We start from the raw sequence: 18,785 nt of genomic DNA, 5'->3' as shown, positions 1-18,785 counted from the left end.
CCAAGTCAAATGTTACAGTCTGTACCGTGAAGGGCACATCATATACTGCTGAGTTTGCACCTTAATCTGGTAGGGGGTTGTTCAGATTTATTTGGAATTAGTTGCATAACAGCCATAATCAAATTACTTTGTCATTTAAAAATAGGTAGTAAGTTTACTTGCTTAATTAGTCCTGTCCCACTTCAGCATGTGTGGAGCAAGGCAGTGTAGACTATTTACAGTCATTAACTAATGAGCTTTCGGTATGTCCCTTGTGCAAGACAATCCACATTTCCACACTGGAAATTGCTTTACAATTGCAAAAGCACAGCTAAATCCCATGGATGTCTCTCCAGAGCCTGAATGCCTGTGCCTGCTATTGACTAAAATAAACAAAGTTATTTAAAAACAAAAACCCCAACAACTATGTCTTACTGTGTCTGCCTTAATATAGAAAAAGCGATGAATGTAATTAATTGCTTTTTGATTTAACCTTCATCTGTCAACTCTGAAAGCTCTTGTTCTGAAGGTTTTCTCAAGCCAGACAAAAAGTTTAATTTGCTCTTGTTACAGAGACATCTATTTTTAACATCAGTTTACTGCCTCCCCCCTGCTTCTGCTGCCCTAGGCATTGTAATGGAAGCTAAGACCATTTCACTGAAGAAATGCATACAACTGCTTACAACTGTGGTATTTCGGCACTTTTTTTTAAAAAAAAACAGAAAGACACAAAGACCGAAAATGGGTATGTTTCTCCACATTCATTTGCTGTACACATAGTTGAGGTACCTCACAAACACTGAGAGGGTGGTCCGATTTCTTTTTTTTAGGTTTGTTTTTTCCCCAGGTCGAGTAAGCAACCTTAAGTTTAAGTAAAAGAGCTTTACACAGCTTTCCTAGTTCTGTTGTGAAAAATCATCAAATGGTTGCAAAAAAAAGTAAGCAACAAGACAAACATACTTTTTCATTATTACTGCATAGTCTAGTTCTATGAAGAACAGCCTCAGTATTTTAGCTTCCAGCAGATTTTTACTGTTAATGTAAATACAAAGAGTTAATCCAGTTTATTCTGAACTTGATGAAATGAGGCATTACAGGAAAGACAAAGCATTTGTTTGGGCACTGGCATTTAAATGCAGAAAGTGCCAGCTTGCCAAGAAAAGTTTACACCTCTACAACTTAAGAAACCCATGCAGTGAAGCCCCGTACCATTTCAGAGGAAGGAAGAATGGCATCTCCCATGTCAAAAAGCAAAATGTTGGCAGCTAGTGAGGACAGGAGAATCCAGGAAAGGAATTTGATTCTATCAAAATCAAGTTCTGGGACACACATGCAAGTCAGTTTGCATTAGAGTCAGTTACAAGTTAAGGCTTTGCTTAGAAGCAAAACTCCAGGGCAGCGCCCACAGATGTCCTGGAAAGTATCTGCAAGGAAAGCAGCAAGAGTAAATAGAAGACTTGAGGTGGTGCGAGCAGGCACGACGGACTGTGGACTGACAGGGAGCAGCTGAGAGCTTTGGGCAGGCACCACAACTCACGACAAAATACTCCTCCCTCCCAGCACAAGCACCTGTCCCACCCTCACACAGCCAGCTCTTTGGGCTACAGGTGGAAGGAGAAAGAAAGAAATGCAAACAAAAAGCTCGAAAGCTTGGATTTCACCTTAGTGGCAGCAGCAGGCAAATGACCTGGTTATGCCACGGATCGTCAGATGCACTCTCTTCTGCTTTTGGAGGACCAGAAGTGTTGGCGATAAAGGCACACCCAAGCTCTCCGAGCAGCAAAACCTCTCATCCTTTGCACCAGAAGAACAAGATGAGCCAGAAAGAATAATGCTCAATCAAAGCGGTGACAGAAACCACAATTTGCCTTGGGAAGAAATCTCCAGATATTTATGCATTTTATAGGAAGTTGCTTTTGACTGTTAAAAGAGTCTGGAAACACAACAGACTAATTGGCCAAATCAAGAAGCAAGCAGACCATGCAGTTGTTCCCTACCAATTTTTCAGAGCATCATAACTTGTGGTATCAAAGATTTTAATGGTCTTTTGTAGCTCAGTCTGCTCCCACACTCAGTTACTTAGAAGAGAGGACAATAATTACAAAGGAGTTAGTCTGTTTACATACTGAGAAGCACTGTGCTCGGGACACTTTCTGATCTACAGTGAATCAGCTCTGAATTATATTAATTGTATATGGGACTACCTCTCTCAGTCTAATTTGTTTTGCAAAGTTTGTTCTCCTAGCTGAAGGGTTATGCATGAGCAATAGAAGAATCCCAGTAGTGAGGCTGCCTCTTTTAGGTACTCTGTAGTTGAGGTAGCTCCACTCATCGTAAGGCTTGCTTAAGGTTTTCCACTTATTAGTCTTGTCTTTCTTTTAATCTTGCTAAGCTTTCTCTATTAGGCAGATATACCCAATGTAGAAAAAAATACATCCCTAGACTGCTCCCTCTTTATATTTCAATGACAATGATTCATCTCTTTGAAAACGAGAAACACCAAAAATATTTTTTGTCTATAGTAAAAAAAAAAGATCACAAGCATTGAGTTGTAGCAAAGTGCTGAAGTACCATCTTGTTTTTAAAGCAGAACTTTAATTCAGGTACCTGGAGGTGTTTGGATTAGACATAGCTTTTTCTCAGGCTACACCCACCATCTGAATTACACCAGTATTTAAACCTTTGAGCAGTTACATGTAATTTGCATCAACTTAGTTCCCAAAATGCTACATCTGCATTCCTGCAAGAGGTGTACATGCGCCATCCCCTGAGAGCTGGTAACAGTTCTGTTAAGATAGCCACGTCCAGCTGCAGAAGGTATGCCTTCTGCGTGAACCAGGTGGGAGAAAGAAGTAGAAGTGACTGGGATGGAGAGGAGGAAATGGGAAAAAAAAAGAAAGAGAGAAGCAGGAGCCAGAGTGTCAGCAGATGTCAGAGGAGAGAGAAGTAAAACAGAATAGGAAGACAGCCAAGAACGGCAGGCTATGAACACCTAGCAGCTGCAGTACAGTCCTCTATTGACCCCTTACTCCCTAAATTAAGCATTCCTTTGCTGTCATCTGAAACCCCAACCAAAATGTGCCTCCCCACCCGCAGCAGTCTATGTGGTTAGTAACTGCTGTTACCACATTTTTTCAAATTAGGCAGAGAGACAGTAGATCTAAACTGATCCTCCAAGAAAAAAACATTGAAATTAAAAATACATACTATCCCAAGCAACCATTCTTTAGATTTAAAAGCAAGATAAGTTACATTAAAAGTATACTAAGGCTGTGAAGCGTCCAGAAGCCAACAAGCGTAGCAGCCACTCGTTCCCCTTCCTTTTTGGATGGAATACAGTCTCTTTGTATGATTCCAAAACTTATTTTACAGAGATCCCTTGCTTCACTCACTGCACAGGACAGGCTGTGTTCTTGTGATGAATGAGGATGGCATAATAAAGGAGAAAGGCTTCTGCTTTGTTCCAGCTTTCAAGACAGTAAATAAGATAATGCCTTGCAAGAGAAAGGATGGTGTCACAGACCAGGCAGCTCTAAGTACCTACAGGGGCAACTGAATTCTCTCCCCACTTTTGCTAGATGCTGCACAGGCAACCCAGCAGGTTGTGGTGTTTGGCAAGTACCCTATCTGTGATACCAATGGTTGTATTTTGGAAGTCCTAATCACAACTGCAATCAAGACAGAGAGAGCTGTGCTGCAATCACATAAAGTACCGTAAAACATATCCTATTTTTTTACACCTCCGTTCAGGTTCTCAAAATTACCTGGCAATCTTCATTTCAAATTCTGTACCTCAAAGCTCCATATGCAACACAGGCACCATATCCTCTATCTTTCTAGATATTGGGAAGATTACAACATAAACTAATCCAAAAAGAGGTCTAAAGGCCTCAAACAAAGCTGATTTAGTTCGATACCACCATGCCTTCAAGAATCGTGGAATTAGGTAATACAGGGAGAGCACCATAGGAAAACTGATAAGAAAACAAATCATCTCAATGCAAGGTTTAGATGGTTCACAAAATAAGCAGGGCTGAGGGCCACCACTGAGTGCTGAACATTGACACCCCGTGTGTTGCCTAAGGTAGAGACTTTGTGAAAGGGTCAGCCTGGGGAAAAAGAAGAGAGATGTGATTGTGCGATAAGAGCCCTGTGCGTACAGGGGAGCTGGTTACGTACCGGCACTTACTGTGATCCTGGAGTTTTCTTGTTTTGCAGTGCTTGACTGTACGAGCTAGACAGCTAGAGATTTTATTTTTCAAACTGAGGGCTGGGTATCAGTTGGTGTGGAGAATATAAGATGCAGCAGAACATAGCTTCCATGTGCCTGTCCAGGGAAAGGCAAACAGCAGCTGTTGGGCCTGGAGAGGACAATAAAGCAACTTAGAAGAGCTCCCATTTGCCCAAGGTGCACATCGCAACCTCCCACCAGGCCACCTACACCAACCTCTGCTCTGCCAACAGGTAAAACATACTGCATTTGCTCTGTGAGGATCTTGATTATACCTTTGCCCCCCAAAGCAGCAACTCACTAATTTTCTCCTTCAACCTCTGATCAGACTCTAATACTTATTTCTCCCACCTGAGACTGCTCAGTTGGTGATCTGCCTCCTTTTCATCAAGTAGCCTGCGAGTGCAGTGCATGCCCATACCATTAGAGATAAACGTCCCAGCCACCCAAATGGGTTTGAAACGAAGCCAGGTGACTTTGCCTATCCCCATCTCAAGCTCCCGCTTTCAATAACGTCTTGTTACACAACGTCGCAACAACATACCGGCACGAATCCTGCTTCCCACGGCCCTCGGTGCCAGGGCTGCCCGCAGTCAGAAATACCTGCTCAAACCACACTTTTTTTTTTTTTTTTTGGACTTTTGATTTTCACTCCTGCTCTGAGCGTGCAGGACAAAGGCAGCACAGCATGAGCCCGTACAGAATTGCCTCCCAGTCACCAAACAGGCAGACACCTGGCTGAGCAGTACCTTTGCTACATGGAGATTTACCTCTGCTACGCGGAGGTTAACTGTCCTTACCAAACCACCCTGGCGTTGTCAGCTGCAGCTTGCACAGGTGCTTGTGATTTCCTGTTTCTGAAAGCGGTGACACCAACCAGACCATCACTCTCCTTAATTTAGAAAGCTGGTTTGTGTTTTCTTGTGATCTGGTTCCACACCTCCACACGCAGGCTGAGGACTGTCACATGAATAACAGCGCTCAGGTTACACGACACTTTCCCTGTTCAAAACACTCGGCAAGGAAACCCACAGGTATTATCCATTGTAAACATTTCCCACAGACTAAACCCAACAGGTACCAGCAAGTAGCCTTGCTCCTTTGCATTTTCTAGTGTAACATGACAACAAAGGAGCATACTCAAGAACCACTATATGGAATGAGGTATATCTGCTTAATTTTATCTGTGTGAACATTTTAAATTTGCAGTGGAAGGTTTATGCCAATTATACTTCTCAGCTGTGGGTATCCGCCAAATAGTTTCTTGTTTAATGAAAAAAAAAAAAAGAGCAGTAGCAGGCTTTTTCCCAGCATACGGCATGAAACCGATGCCTGCTACTATAAATCACAAGCAAGAGCAGAGCTAATCTCAGGGATTTTTTTATAGTCACCTGTTCTTGCAGTTTCTAAACTGCAGTCTCAAACCTTTGAAGTATTTTGAAATCTAAATTCTTGCTACAGCTACTAAAATATGAGGTTTCTTTTCTGGTGTTGAGTATTTGTCAGAGGCACTATCTTCTGTAGTGGCATTTACAGATGCGAATCCCACAGCCTGCCCTATGCAGAGAAGCTCCCGCGCCCCTGGGGCTCTCCATGGACCCACATGCCTGGTAAGTTGGAGAGTCAGAGTTCCAGCAACAAACAGCAGTAACGAAAGCACAATGCATGCTGCAACACGTACCAAGAAGACCTAAGTCACATCACTACAAAACACCAGCCTCCACTGTACATATATAAAAAAACACATGAAAGACAGTGGATTTGACATGGAATACGATGATCGCAATCCTAATAGAATTCAGCATTTTAACCCTGGACTGTACAGTGTCTGACAAACTGATTTCAACATTGTTTTTAAACACAGATGTGTAACCCATAAAAGGAAATAATAGCATTCATAACTTTATCTTCCAGAGAAATACAGTGAAAAATTGCTTTTTTTTCCTTTTGAAGACATAAACCACCTAAAAAGATAAATAAGTAAAAATGCAAAAACTACTAAACATATTAATTCCAGCTTTTTTCTTTGCAAGATACTCAAGTTTCCAGGTTGGTTTGGTTATGAAAGCTTCTAAACACAAATTATGTAAATTACCTATACTAAATATTTGGTTTGCAACAACAAAAAAAGACTTAATTATTCTGTTACTTTTAGCCTTCTAAAGTTATGCTAATGGAAACACTAATCAAAGATTGCAGTCACTTACGTTTTCAGTCCTTGCTTGTTGTAGGTGGATTTCATTGAGCAATAAGATTTATAACTTTATCATGATGCAATGTATATGAGGCTGAATTCATTCAGTTGCTAATGAAATGAGATTTGGGGACTCTCTTGCTCCAGCTGGGTGATAATTAGGGCTTAGCACAGATAGGTCTAGGAAAAGGCTGGGAAATACTTAAGCTTGTTTTGCAGTTACTTTGAGCTCTCGGGAAAGGAGTGATTCTTCTACAGTATCAGACTGCAGTTTTCTGCCTATCCAAGAGAGGTAATGATAAGGTTTTTAACTTATTTGCAAATGATACAGTTATATGAAGTCTGACAAAAGACTACTTTAATAAATCTTTCTGGTTTAGTGTCTTTTAAAGTGTGAGATGGGTAGTTGGCCTTCTCAGGCAGCTCAAGTAAAATGTTAATTAAGCAACTGGCTTCAGAGAAACCTTGCAGAACTTGCTCTCTGTGATGCCTGTTAACTTGAAATTCTGCTTTTGATAGTTGCCTGCCAACACAACAAGCAACTCTGTGTAGGTTTCCTAAAGCAAAAAGAGGTTCTAAAGGCAGTTCCTGCTTATGGGGAAAACAAAGCGTTGCATTCCTCTCTCCTTGATGAAAGTTACAATGGCTCCATATTAACTGTTAGCAGAAGGGCCTCTCAGGCATCTAAGCTTTTAAATAATCTTAAAAATAATCAATGTAATAAGAAGGTAGCTCCCACCCTTATAAAAGTAAGTACTTTAAAAGCAGCTAAAGGTAAGAAGCTAGACTGTGACTTGTAAGGTATCTTGTCCATAGATGTTATCAGCTAAAAAAAAAAGAGAAAAAAAAAAATCTACATGAGTAGCAAAATACTTGTCTCCTTAACAAAGACTGTAGCTCAGCTGCAGAGCAGATTCCTGTTTAAAGCCCTTCTCTCTCTGCAGGGAGCTGCTCCTCTTCCTCCTTATTTCCTTGATAAGGGTGGTCTCAAGCTCCTCTTAAAGGAGAACTGCTGTCTGTGAACTGAAAACTATGTAACGGGTTTTAAAAATCAGCAGTTTTCCTGAATTGCAAGAACTTCAGATTTGGCGATTATAAGACGGAGAGGTTTTTCAAAATGGACTGGAGAAATACAACCTTAAATATGCCAAAGCTCTGTAGAGAAAGCTTCCCCGCAATTTTGATCTTATGTAGTTTTTACTATAAAATACATACAGTTTTAGTTCTTTTGTAGCTTAAAGGAACACTTCTCGAGGGGTTTGTATTTTCCATGAATGTTCTTTATTCAAGGCAAATTCAGCCATTTTTGTAAAAGAAAGCCATTTTCCTTTACATTGAATCAAAGGTTTGCATATGTAAATTTCCACTGCAAGCGGACGGTGGGTTCTATGGATTTGTTGTCAAAAAAGGCTTTTCACTCTTCTCCCAGTATATATTAATGATATTTACACTATGTGTGTATGTATGGGGGGTTCTGTTGTGTGGGTGTGGTAGAGTTTTTGTGGGTGGTTTTTGGTTGTGGGTTTTTGGTTTGGGTGTGTTTTTTCTTTCACTGAATAGTTTACACGGTGGTAAGACTCTGGACCTGAAGAGCTTTTAACATCAAGGCGCTCAGAAGCACTTCAGCACAGTCCAGACTTCCTAGCCCTTCAGAGTACTGCTTGCTTTAGAGATGCAAGTTCGCAACGCAAGTCTGAGATAAGGAGTCATCCACAGAACTGATAGGTCAGCAAATCTCAAGCTTACAGTTCAGGTCCTACTTCTTCATTAATGATGTTATCTACTTATCACACTCTCTTTGAAATAATTTCATTCTCTATTTGACTTACGGTAAGAAAAAACAGTCATGAGACCTGCTCCTAATACAAGTCCTTTAAGTGTCAGGGTTCTGCCCCCGTTAGCCAAGGACTAGATGCAGAGGTGTTTTTGTTCTTTTTTTTTAATAGTGCCACAATCCAACTGGCGTTCATATAAAACTAATCCACACAGAGGGCACCTCAGCCCTTTCTGAGATGCTAGCCCAGACTAATGCACGTGACTGGTACCGTATCCCATATGGATTCCGGGGCTGCACTTAGCACTCCTCAGTGGGGCTGGACCCCATTATGGAAATACGAGGTGGCTGCTTTCCTTTCGGCCTGTACTGGAGGCTACAGTGCCTCTGTTCTGTGGGCTACTTCCCCACAGTGCAGAAGGACAAGGCTTAGTGCTCTCCAGAGCCTGAGGAGACTCAAAGCCACGCTCTTGATCTCTGGAGCTGGGGCTGGCTGAGGACACTGTCCATCCTTCCTGAGTATAAGCCACGGCACAGAAACAAATTCCAAATCTGTGAGGCCAGAAAAGAGGAAGAAAGATGAGTTTTTAGCATAAGTTCGTGTATTTTTCTGTGGAAGAAATCTGATGGTTGTGCTCCAGAAATCATGTTTTATGCTCAAGTGCCCCTGGGGTTAAAACACTGGAGAGTAGATGTGGGAATCCAGCCTGTAGCCCTGGGTCAAGAGCAGTAAATCTAAGCTGTCCTGCACACTGGTAGCTTCTCTGCTGTCTGAAGCTTCTTGGCTATTCGCAATATATAAATCATCTCCTCTGCATACCCTTGTCCTGACTTCGAAGGAAAGCCTACTTGGCTCTGAGAGCAAAGAGCCCTTGCTGCAGATGGGGAAAGGAAAATTGCTTGCTGAGCGCAGCTGGGGCACGAACATGGTCAAGTGGATAAAGGATAGCCACCGTGCTCACTAACGTGTTATCCAACAGGCTTGCGTATGGTTTTATCTGGCAGAAAATGCACTGGTAACTTGAGGTAGCTCATCCATGAAGGAAAGCGGTGGAGATGGGATTGCAGTCAAAAAGATTTTATTAAACTTCTATTCTCTTTTCAGCAGATGGAGTTCCTGACTCTTGACTAGAGTATGTGCCTGTCCCACCACAGACACATCCGCACGCGTGTACACAGGCTGTCATACCCTCCTAGGGCTTGGCTAGCAGCAAGAACAGGGTTTAGCTTCTGGGAGACGTGGTTGAACACAAGCTCAAGGTCCTGTGCTTTCCTGCCTGGGGAAGTGAATATTGTCTGTCTAGTTATGCGATGAGCTACGCTGCCCTGCTAACACGTGACAGTCAGGAGCACTGTTTAGTTAAGCCTCTTTTGAGGATGAGGGCAAAGGAGAAGAATAAAACTATAGTATCAAATATTACTGTAGGATTTTAACATAAATCTGTCCAGGCCTCCGGCTGCAGGGAGTGCCTGAGGCTGCCCCTTGCACAGGAGGGCAGCAGAGACGATGCCTGTGTGCGCTGTGACCAGGTGGATCTGCTCAGCCTGGTGGCAGAGCTGAAGGAGGAAGTGGAGAGGCTAAGGAGCATCAGGGAGTGCGAGAGGGAGATAGATTGGTGGAGCCGCACCCTGCCATCCCTGAGGCAAGGGCAGCACACGGAGGCTCCGCAAGAAGCGGAGGAACCCCTGCCCTCTTGCCACCAGGCAGAAGGAGGGGACCCAGGTGATGGAGGGGAATGGACGCAGGTCCCTGCTCGGGGCGCCAGGCGAACCCCCGCCCGGCCTCCCTCACCTCAACCTTCCCAGTTGCCCCTACAGAACAGATACAGGGCTCTGGAACTTGAGGGCCAGACGAACGAGGACGCAGATGAAGGCCCATCCAGGGGGTTGCCCGAGGCGAGGCAGTCAGCCCCACGCATTACGACTGCCTCCGCTAAGACAAAAAGGAGGGTAATTGTCATAGGTGATTCCCTTCTGAGGGGGACCGAGGGCCCAATTTGCCGGCCAGACCCATCCCACAGGGAAGTCTGCTGCCTCCCTGGGGCCCGGGTGAAGGACATTACTAGGAAGCTCCCCAGTCTGGCACAGGCCTCCGATTACTACCCGCTACTGGTTATACAGGCTGGCAGTGGGGAGGTTGCAGAGAGAAGTCCCGAAGGGATCAAAAGGGACTTCAGGGCGCTGGGGCGACTGGTGGGAGGATCGGGAGCACAGGTAGTGTTTTCCTCGATCCTTTTAGTGGCAGGGTGGAACACTGAAAGGAACAGGAAAACTCATCGGATCAACACGTGGCTCAGGGGCTGGTGCCATCGGCAGAATTTTGGCTTCTTTGACCACGGGGAGGTTTACACGGCACCAGGCCTGCTGGCGACGGACGGAGTTCAGCTGTCTCACAGGGGGAAAAGGATTCTCGCGTATGAGTTGGCAGGGCTCATCGAGAGGGCTTTAAACTAGATTCGAAGGGGGAAGGGGATAAAACCAGGCTCTCTAGAGAAGAGCCTAGGGGTGGCACGCCAATGTCGGGGGAGAAATCGGCAGCCCAGCTCAAGTGCATCTATACCAATGCACGCAGCATGGGCGGCAAACAGGAGGAGCTGGAAGCCATTGTGCAGCGGGGTAGCTATGACTTAGTCGCCATCACGGAAACATGGTGGGATGAGTCTCACGATTGGAGTGCTGCAATGGATGGCTATAAGCTCTTCAGAAGGGACAGGCGAGGAAGGAGAGGCGGTGGGGTAGCCCTGTATGTTAGGGAGTGCTTTATCTGTCTAGAGCTCGATGGTAGTGATGACGAGGTCGAGTGCTTGTGAGTAAGGATGAGGGGGAAGGCCAACAAGGCAGATATCCTGCTGGGAGTCTGTTATAGACCACCTAACCAGGACGAGGAGGCAGATGAAATATTCTACCAGAGGCTGGCAGAAGTCTCCCAGTCGCTAGCCCTTGTTCTCGTGGGGGACTTCAACTTTCCGGACGTCTGCTGGAAATACCACACGGCAGAGAGGAAACAGTCGAGGAGATTCCTGGAGTGTGTGGAAGAGAACTTCCTGACGCAGCTGGTAAGCGAGCCCACCAGGGGAGGTGCCTCGCTTGACCTGCTGTTCACGAACAGAGAAGGACTGGTGGGAGATGTGGTGGTCGGAGGCCGGCTTGGACTTACCGACCATGAAATGGTAGAATTCTCGATACTTGGTGAAGTAAGGAGGGGGGCCAGCAAAACCGCTACCATGGACTTCCGGTGGGCAGACTTTGGCCTGCTCAGGACACTGGTCGAGGGGGTGCCTTGGGAGACAGTCCTGAAGGGCAAAGGGATCCAAAAAGGCTGGACGTTCTTCAAGAAGGAAGTCTTAAAGGCGCAGGAGTGGGCTGTCCCCATGTGTCGAAAGAAGAACGGGCGGGGAAGGCGACCGGCCTGGCTGAACGGGGAGCTCTGGCTGGGACTCAGGGAAAAAAGGAGAGTTTATCACCTTTGGAAGAAGGGGCAGGCAACTCAAGAAGAGTACAGGGATCTCGTTAGGTCGTGCAGAGAGGAAATTAGAAAGGCAAAACCCCGGCTAGAACTCAACCTGGCCACTGTCGTGAGAGACAACAAAAAATGCTTTTTTAAGTATGTTAATGACAAAAGGAGAGCCAAGGAGAATCTCCACCCTCTATTGGATGCGGGGGGGTACATTGCCACCAAGGATGAGGAGAAGGCTGAGGTACTCAACGCCTTCTTTGCCTCAGTCTTTAGTAGTCAGAGTGGTTATCCTCAGGGTACTCAGCCCCCTGAGCTGGAAGACAAGGACGACGAGCAGGATAAACCCCCCATAATCCAAGAGGAAGAAGTTAATGACCTGCTATGCCACCTGGACGCTCACAAGTCTATGGGGCCAGATGGGATCCACCCGAGGGTACTGAGGGAGCTGGCGGAGGAGCTTGCCGAGCCACTCTCCATCATTTACCAGCAGTCCTGGTTAACTGGGGAGGTCCCGGATGACTGGAGGCTTGCCAATGTGACACCGATCTATAAGAAGGGCCGGAAGGAGGATCCGGGGAACTACGGGCCGGTCAGCCTGACCTCGGTGCCGGGGAAGATCATGGAGCGGTTGGTTTTGAGGGTGCTCACGAGCCATGTCCGGGACAACCAGGGGATCAGGCCCAGCCAGCAGGGGTTCATGGAAGGCAGGTCCTGCTTGACTAACCTGATCTCCTCCTATGACCAGGTGACCCGCCTAGTGGGTGAGGGAAAGGCTGTGGATGTGGTCTACCTGGACTTCAGTAAAGCCTTTGACACTGTTTCCCACAGCATTCTCCTAGAGAAGCTGGCGGCTCACAGCCTAGACAGGTACACTCTTCGCTGGGTGAAAAACTGGCTGGATGGCCGAGCCCAGAGAGTTGTGGTGAATGGAGTTAAATCCAGTTGGCGGCCGGTCACGAGCGTTGTTCCCCAGGGCTCAGTACTGGGGCCGGTCCTGTTCAATATCTTCATCAATGATCTGGACGAGGGGGTTGAGTGCTCCCTCAGTAAGTTTGCAGACGACACCAAGTTGGGCGGGAGTGTTGATCTACTGGAGGGTAGAGAGGCTCTGCAGAGGGACCTGGACAGGCTGGATCGATGGGCCGAGGCCAACTGTATGAGGTTCAACAAGGCCAAGTGCTGGGTCCAGCACTTCGGCCACATCAACCCCAGGCAACGTTACAGGCTTGGGCAAGAGTGGCTGGAAAGCTGCCCAGAGGAGAAGGACCTGGGGGTGCTGATTGACAGCCGGCTGAACATGAGCCTGCAGTGTGCCCAGGTGGCCAAGAAGGCCAATGGCATCCTGATCTGTATTAGGAATAGTGTGGCCAGCAGGAGTAGGGAGGTGATCGTGCCCCTGTACTCGGCACTGGTGAGGCCGCACCTCGAATCCTGTGTTCAGTTTTGGGCCCCTCACTACAAGAAGGACATGGAGGTGCTGGAGCGTGTCCAGAGGAGGGCAACGAAGCTGGTGAAGGGCCTGGAGCACAAGTCTTATGAGGAGCGGCTGAGGGAACTGGGGTTGTTTAGCCTGGAGAAGAGGAGGCTGAGGGGAGACCTCATCGCGCTCTACAACTACCTGAAAGGAGGTTGTAGCGAGGTGGGTGTTGGTCTCTTCTGCCAAGTAACTAGCGATAGGACAAGAGGAAATGGCCTCAAGTTGCACCAAGGGAGGTTTAGATTGGACATTAGGAGAAATTTCTTTACTGAAAGAGTGGTCAGGCCTTGGAACAGGCTGCCCGGGGAAGTGGTGGAGTCACCATCCCTGGAAGTATTTAAAAGACGTGTAGATGAGGCCCTTAGGGACATGGTGTAGTGGACATGGTGTGTTGGGTTGACGGTTGGACACGATCTTAGAGGTCTTTTCCAACCTGTATGATTCTATGATTCTATGCCTCAAAGAAAGGAACCAGGATGTTTATTGAAACGTACCTCGATCTTTTTCTTCTCCCTCCACTTCTTACAAATAAGAAACAGTTAGGACAGTTGGACTGATTAAAATTAGTTACATTGTAGTAATTAGGAATTGGCTGTTGCCAGAAGCCCTATTTCTACAGGGGAGAACAGTACTAAGGAGGAAAATGTTCTGCTATGAACGTTCGCTGGTGATTTAGTGTGGTGGAACAAGCAGGCACAGCCCCAAACACCCTGTGCTGAGTGAGGACAGTACCAGACCAGATGGAGCATCCTGTGACCCGGCTTTGCTGAGCCTTTGTTTGATTACAACAGCCAGCAGAAAAATCACAAAGAGCAAACTAAAAGGTGTTCAAACACCTCTTGTGGCTTTGCCACGAAGGGAGATACAGTCTCATCTATTTCACGCACCGTTATGAATTAAACTAAAGATTTCCTGCCCAGCTTGTGTCCTGAGCTTTACTTTTGAAGGCATATAGTGTTTATTCCAGATCTCACTTGGCTGGCTGTGAATGAAAACAGATACTTCAGGCAGATGTAGGCACGCAAGTTAACTGTGCTGTCTTCTGTAAAGAGAATTATGATGAACTTTCTATAACCCATTTTCCTAGATAACTTCTGTGGATTTGTACACAAGAGGACATGAATATTTCAGGTGTAATCATTGTGCCTGAAGATTAGGTAATCTTTGATATCTATCGATACCTTCCTCGTCCCCAGGTGCAGGTTAAGGATTTTACATTAATCTATTCAGTGAAGACTCTTGCAGAAGTGCAGCATAGCAAATGACCTACTTTACACCTGCCTGTGAGCTCTAAGAAAGGTTCACTGCAACTCACCTCCCTTCTGTTTGTTGTACAGCACTTTTATTTCTGACAGTGGTTCAGCTCCTGATGGAAGAGCAAAATGCGATCACAGAGGTCCCGGCACCCCTGAAGCGCCTGGCCAAATATATAGTGCGTGGTTTCTATGGAGTAGAGTACTCCCTGGCCCTCGATACGCTGATCCGCTACCCCTGCGTGAAAGAGGATGACTTGTTACAGTTGCTCAAGTATGAACGCAAACAACTGCGTACCATCCTCAACACGCTCAAGGCAGACAAGTTTGTGAAGCTGCGTATGCGAGTTGAAACAGGGCCTAATGGGAAGAGCACAAGGCACAATTACTATTACATCAATTACAAGGTGCTGGTGGATGTGATAAAATACAAACTGGATCACATACGCCGGAAAATAGAAGCGGATGAGCGGGATTCAACTACCAGGTCCTCTTTTAAATGTCCATCTTGCTCCAGCACTTACACGGACCTGGAAGTCAATCAGCTCTTTGATGTATTTACAGGTATGTTGCTTATATTACTTATTTGCTCTTATCTTAAAGAATAACTCTGATAGCACAAAAATGGCTCCTGTGTGAACTTTGCAATAAAAGCATGTTTGTTAGGATATACTTCTTGTCTGCTGGTGGACAAGGGCGTGGGACAGGAGAAGCTGGGAGGTGAAGGTAAGAGAAAAAGCTGTCTCTGTAGAACAGGCCAAGCAAGAGGAAGAATAATCTTCAATATAAGAGCTGGGGTTGGGAATCAGATTCAGGCCTCAGTTTTGCTAGGAACAAGACGCTTAACCTGGTTTAAGATACTCATCCAAGTCTTGTGAGTCCCACTTCCTCATGTGGAAATCAGAATACAGCACTCCTTTTACTCTGTTTTGAATTTGTTAGTGGATTACCATTTGTGTGTTCAATTCTTCTGATGGAAGAGTTGGACAAGATGGATAAAGCTGTCTGCAGCCACCTGCTGTAATCAGCGTATTGCAGCTCGGCAGCAGAGGAGAGGTGTTCTGTCGCTCCTGTGCTGGAAACAGGGAAGTTCAGGCTCCTCCCAGGGCAACGCGACACATCCGTAGCAGAAGTGGCATCAGAGCTTGTGGGTTTCCGTTCTCTAAAATCAAAATAACTAAATAGAGAGTACTCTTTCAAAATGAGTTAAAATGGCATCATATTGCAATACATTACTCTAAGTGCAGCTACCGTGTTTACATCTGGGTCGTGGTATCTGCACCTTGATGCAAATATGAACTTAACTCTATGGGACTAACTCGAAATGCCAAAGGTGAAGTAAGTGCACTATCAGTTAGCAAAAATCACCTCTTTGTTCTAAATGGAGGGACTCTGTCAAGTTACTGAAATGCAAACATTGAGGCTGGTGATTTATTTTGATAGAATGTGCTTTAATTTTTTTTTTTTTTTTTTTGCTTAAGACATAAATATAGGTCTTTAGCATATGCTTTGACTCCAAATGAGTCTTTTTGAAATTTAGAACTCTGAACAACTAAACCCAGATGCTATTTAGGCTTGCCAATGTCTTTTTTCCTTATATTATGAACTAAGAAAAAGATGAGATGAGAAAAGAAAAAGACAAACCCTACTATCTGATATTCCATGTCTACCCATCTTAACTTTTTCCCTCAATACTGACATTTCTCTCTTGCAGAGCAAGTGTGTGAATATCAGTCCTTCTCCAAAAAAAAAAAAAATTGGCTTGCCTTTGTAACTTGAGTTCCCCTAGTTAATGTGAACAAATGGATAAAGTCTAATGAAGTCAGAGCACTTTGGTAATTGTACAGGCTGTGGATTTCTTAACAAGGTACTGCTGATCTTTTGCATCCTATGAACATGAGAATTTCCAATTTGGATAATGTTGCAGAGACTTTCCGCTGCACTTATTGCAACACTGAAGTAGAGGAAGATGCCTCAGCACTTCCTAAGCGCGACGCTCGAACCTTGCTAGCAAAATTCAATGAGCAGATTGAACCTATCTTTGTGCTACTGCGTGAGACTGAAGATATTATTCTGCCATATGACTTGCTGGAGCCTCAGCCAACAGAAATACCAGAATTATCAGAAAGGTATAAACATAACCCTAGAACTTCTGATCAACACAACCCCCCCTGACAACTTCCCAGTTGTAAAAAATTTTTAAATTGCTGAACTTGCAGCCTACTTTCTACTCCATTCTGCTTTGTTCGGTACTGTCAGCAGCTTAATGAAGAAGCCTGTAATATCTAAGGCATTCCACGTTATTGTTATGCATTTATAGTTTTATTTTTGCTACCTTTTTTCTTTTAAGAAGTAATTAATTTGCTAGACTTCTCCTTCAGCTAATGTTCATAGCCCTTTCTGTGAGAAAGTAATGTTTCTCTGTCAGTGTGCTCCATCCAGAGATGCACTACTGAAGAGACCATGCAAAAATCAATGGTTCAAAATCACTTGCCTCTGAGGTGAGGTAAGGGGGAGTGCAAATTGTTTTAATGTAGAGCACTTGTTAAAGCTAGTCTGCTGAAAAAACATGCTTTTCTTGTCTTTTTTTGAATGGGAACTGGGGTGTTCTTGCTGGAATTTAACCTGTCCAAAATGGGTGACATTTCATTCAGCTTTGATCAGAAGGTGGGTTCAAGTGTGCTGGAATCCTGCAGCCGACCTGAAAAATGGGCCAACAGAAGTTCCTCTTTTGGCAATATGTACACCCAAAACTTAGTTATTGATGTCCAAGACTCTGAGCCCAAGAAGAAAACAAGAGAAAAAGCAACTAAAGAGCAACCTATCTGGATGTCACAGAGCACCGTGGAAGGAGCAACAACAGCCACCAACAATAGCGTTGGTAAGTTTTAAACCTTGGCAAATACTTAAATTCAGCAGCCTTACTGCACTTAAAGATAGCTTTCCTATTGAAAATGTAGTGAGCTTGGCTCAGAATATAGAGTAATGCTTCAATTCTGCACCAGTGGCTATCAGATCTTAGTTTCTAAAAACTAGTCTTTAGACTGCCTTAGGTAGTGTTCCTAAAGCCAGCGGTCAGGTACCAGGTCCTGAAATTTTTGTCTCTAACCATGCAGTAACAGTAGTGGTCATCTTTAAAGTGGAAAGTTCTTGGAAATGCCTGCACTTTCGAGAGAATTCTGAAGTTTGGGCAAAAAAGATCCAGAGTAGAAACAATCATTTATGTAGGATGCCTGTAGTAACTGTAAACTATTGGTAACTCTAACACTTAGTATTGTGTATTAGGAGTAAATGCTTCTGAAGAAACTGAAGAAAGTGTTAAAGGAACTGTCACTGATAATGAAATCATCAAGACCCTTCTGATCCATGAATCCAAGTCATTGTCTAGCACAGACCAGGCTCCTGGTGTCAAAAGCAAACTACCTGAATCAGGCAGCGATACTAGCGAGTCTGAAGAAGATGCCACGCACTCAAGAAGAGCAGGAATTAAAGTAGCGGGCAGCAACTTTGAACAAGAGGAGGAACAGGAAACACAAGGTCCTATTTTAATGGTAGCTGGTCAGCCTCATTCATATGGAGAAGTTGGTGAAAATCCAGAGCTTGTGTCTCTCATGACAAATGAAGAGAGAGAAGCTTATATAAAAGTAGGACAAGAAATGTTCCAGTCTGTCTTTGAATAAATACTACTGTATGAATATGCAAACTTGTATAGAATGAGTGAAGGCTTCTTCTGAAATAAGAGAGTTTATTAGTTTAACTTGTTATTCAAAGTTTACCACTGAAGGGCTAAGTTTTCTTTGAACTCCTTGCTGTTATGCAAGATAGCAATCCTGTAGTAGGTAACTACAGTTCAAAATACTAGCATTGCAGCACAAGCAACCCAAAATTACTCTGGGTTTTCTATTGTATTAATGGTTGGACTTTGTGAATGCTGTGATTAGTTTTGTAGCACGAATGACTTCAAGTTACAGTGGGATATAATGATCTGAGTAAAATAAAGTTTCAAAAGCAATGTTGCAATCTCTTGTAAGAAATCAACTATTCCACCTTCCTCCCAGAAGCAGCAGATATTTCCAGTAGTGAAATTAAGTCAAACTCCAATGTGATTTGGTTTCACTCCATACCACTCTGTTCTGCTGTTTTCTTAGGTCATTCACTACACAACAATAACAGACAGGTCTTGTACAGCAACCTCCCTCTAAGGGAAGAGCTGTTACTAAATTGTTAGTGACAGAGGAGAACCAGCTATGACCTCTTAACTTTGTACTCAGTGCTCTACAGAACTGTCTCTGAAGTGATGAACTGTGCAATGGATAACGGACATAAAATGTAACATTCATTTTGGTCCAAATTGATAAGAAAGCAAGCAATGTGTCAAGCAGAAGACTCTGCTTCTTGCTTCTCATTCACATGCTCTCCT

General features: G+C 44.6%; 1 protein-coding gene across 1 annotated transcript; it reads left to right on the top strand.

The window, feature by feature from the left end:
- The first annotated feature begins 13,197 nt into the window (after window positions 1-13,197).
- LOC142081882 (general transcription factor IIE subunit 1-like) lies at window positions 13,198-18,325 on the top strand. The gene is made up of 5 exons (XM_075149205.1): window positions 13,198-13,274; window positions 14,450-14,929; window positions 16,293-16,494; window positions 17,020-17,246; window positions 17,651-18,325. Exons 2-5 carry the CDS (start codon window positions 14,482-14,484, stop codon window positions 18,043-18,045), a joined length of 1,272 nt encoding a protein of 423 aa, XP_075005306.1. The 5' UTR covers window positions 13,198-13,274; window positions 14,450-14,481; the 3' UTR covers window positions 18,046-18,325.
- Window positions 18,326-18,785: the final 460 nt, after the last annotated feature.

Source organism: Calonectris borealis, chromosome 4, assembly GCF_964195595.1.
Source record: "Calonectris borealis chromosome 4, bCalBor7.hap1.2, whole genome shotgun sequence".
Taxonomy (NCBI): Eukaryota; Metazoa; Chordata; class Aves; order Procellariiformes; family Procellariidae; genus Calonectris; species Calonectris borealis.
Note: the sequence above shows the minus strand (reverse complement) of the source record. Positions and strands in the feature narration are given on the sequence as shown.

Excerpts from the sequence above, each read along its gene's own strand:
- LOC142081882 (XM_075149205.1), top strand. The coding sequence starts at position 14,482 with ATGGAAGAGCAAAATGCGATCACAGAGGTCCCGGCACCCCTGAAGCGC. Across the intron at positions 14,930-16,292 it reads GCTCTTTGATGTATTTACAG|AGACTTTCCGCTGCACTTAT; the intron begins GTATGTTGCTTA and ends ATAATGTTGCAG. Across the intron at positions 17,247-17,650 it reads AGCCACCAACAATAGCGTTG|GAGTAAATGCTTCTGAAGAA; the intron begins GTAAGTTTTAAA and ends ATTGTGTATTAG.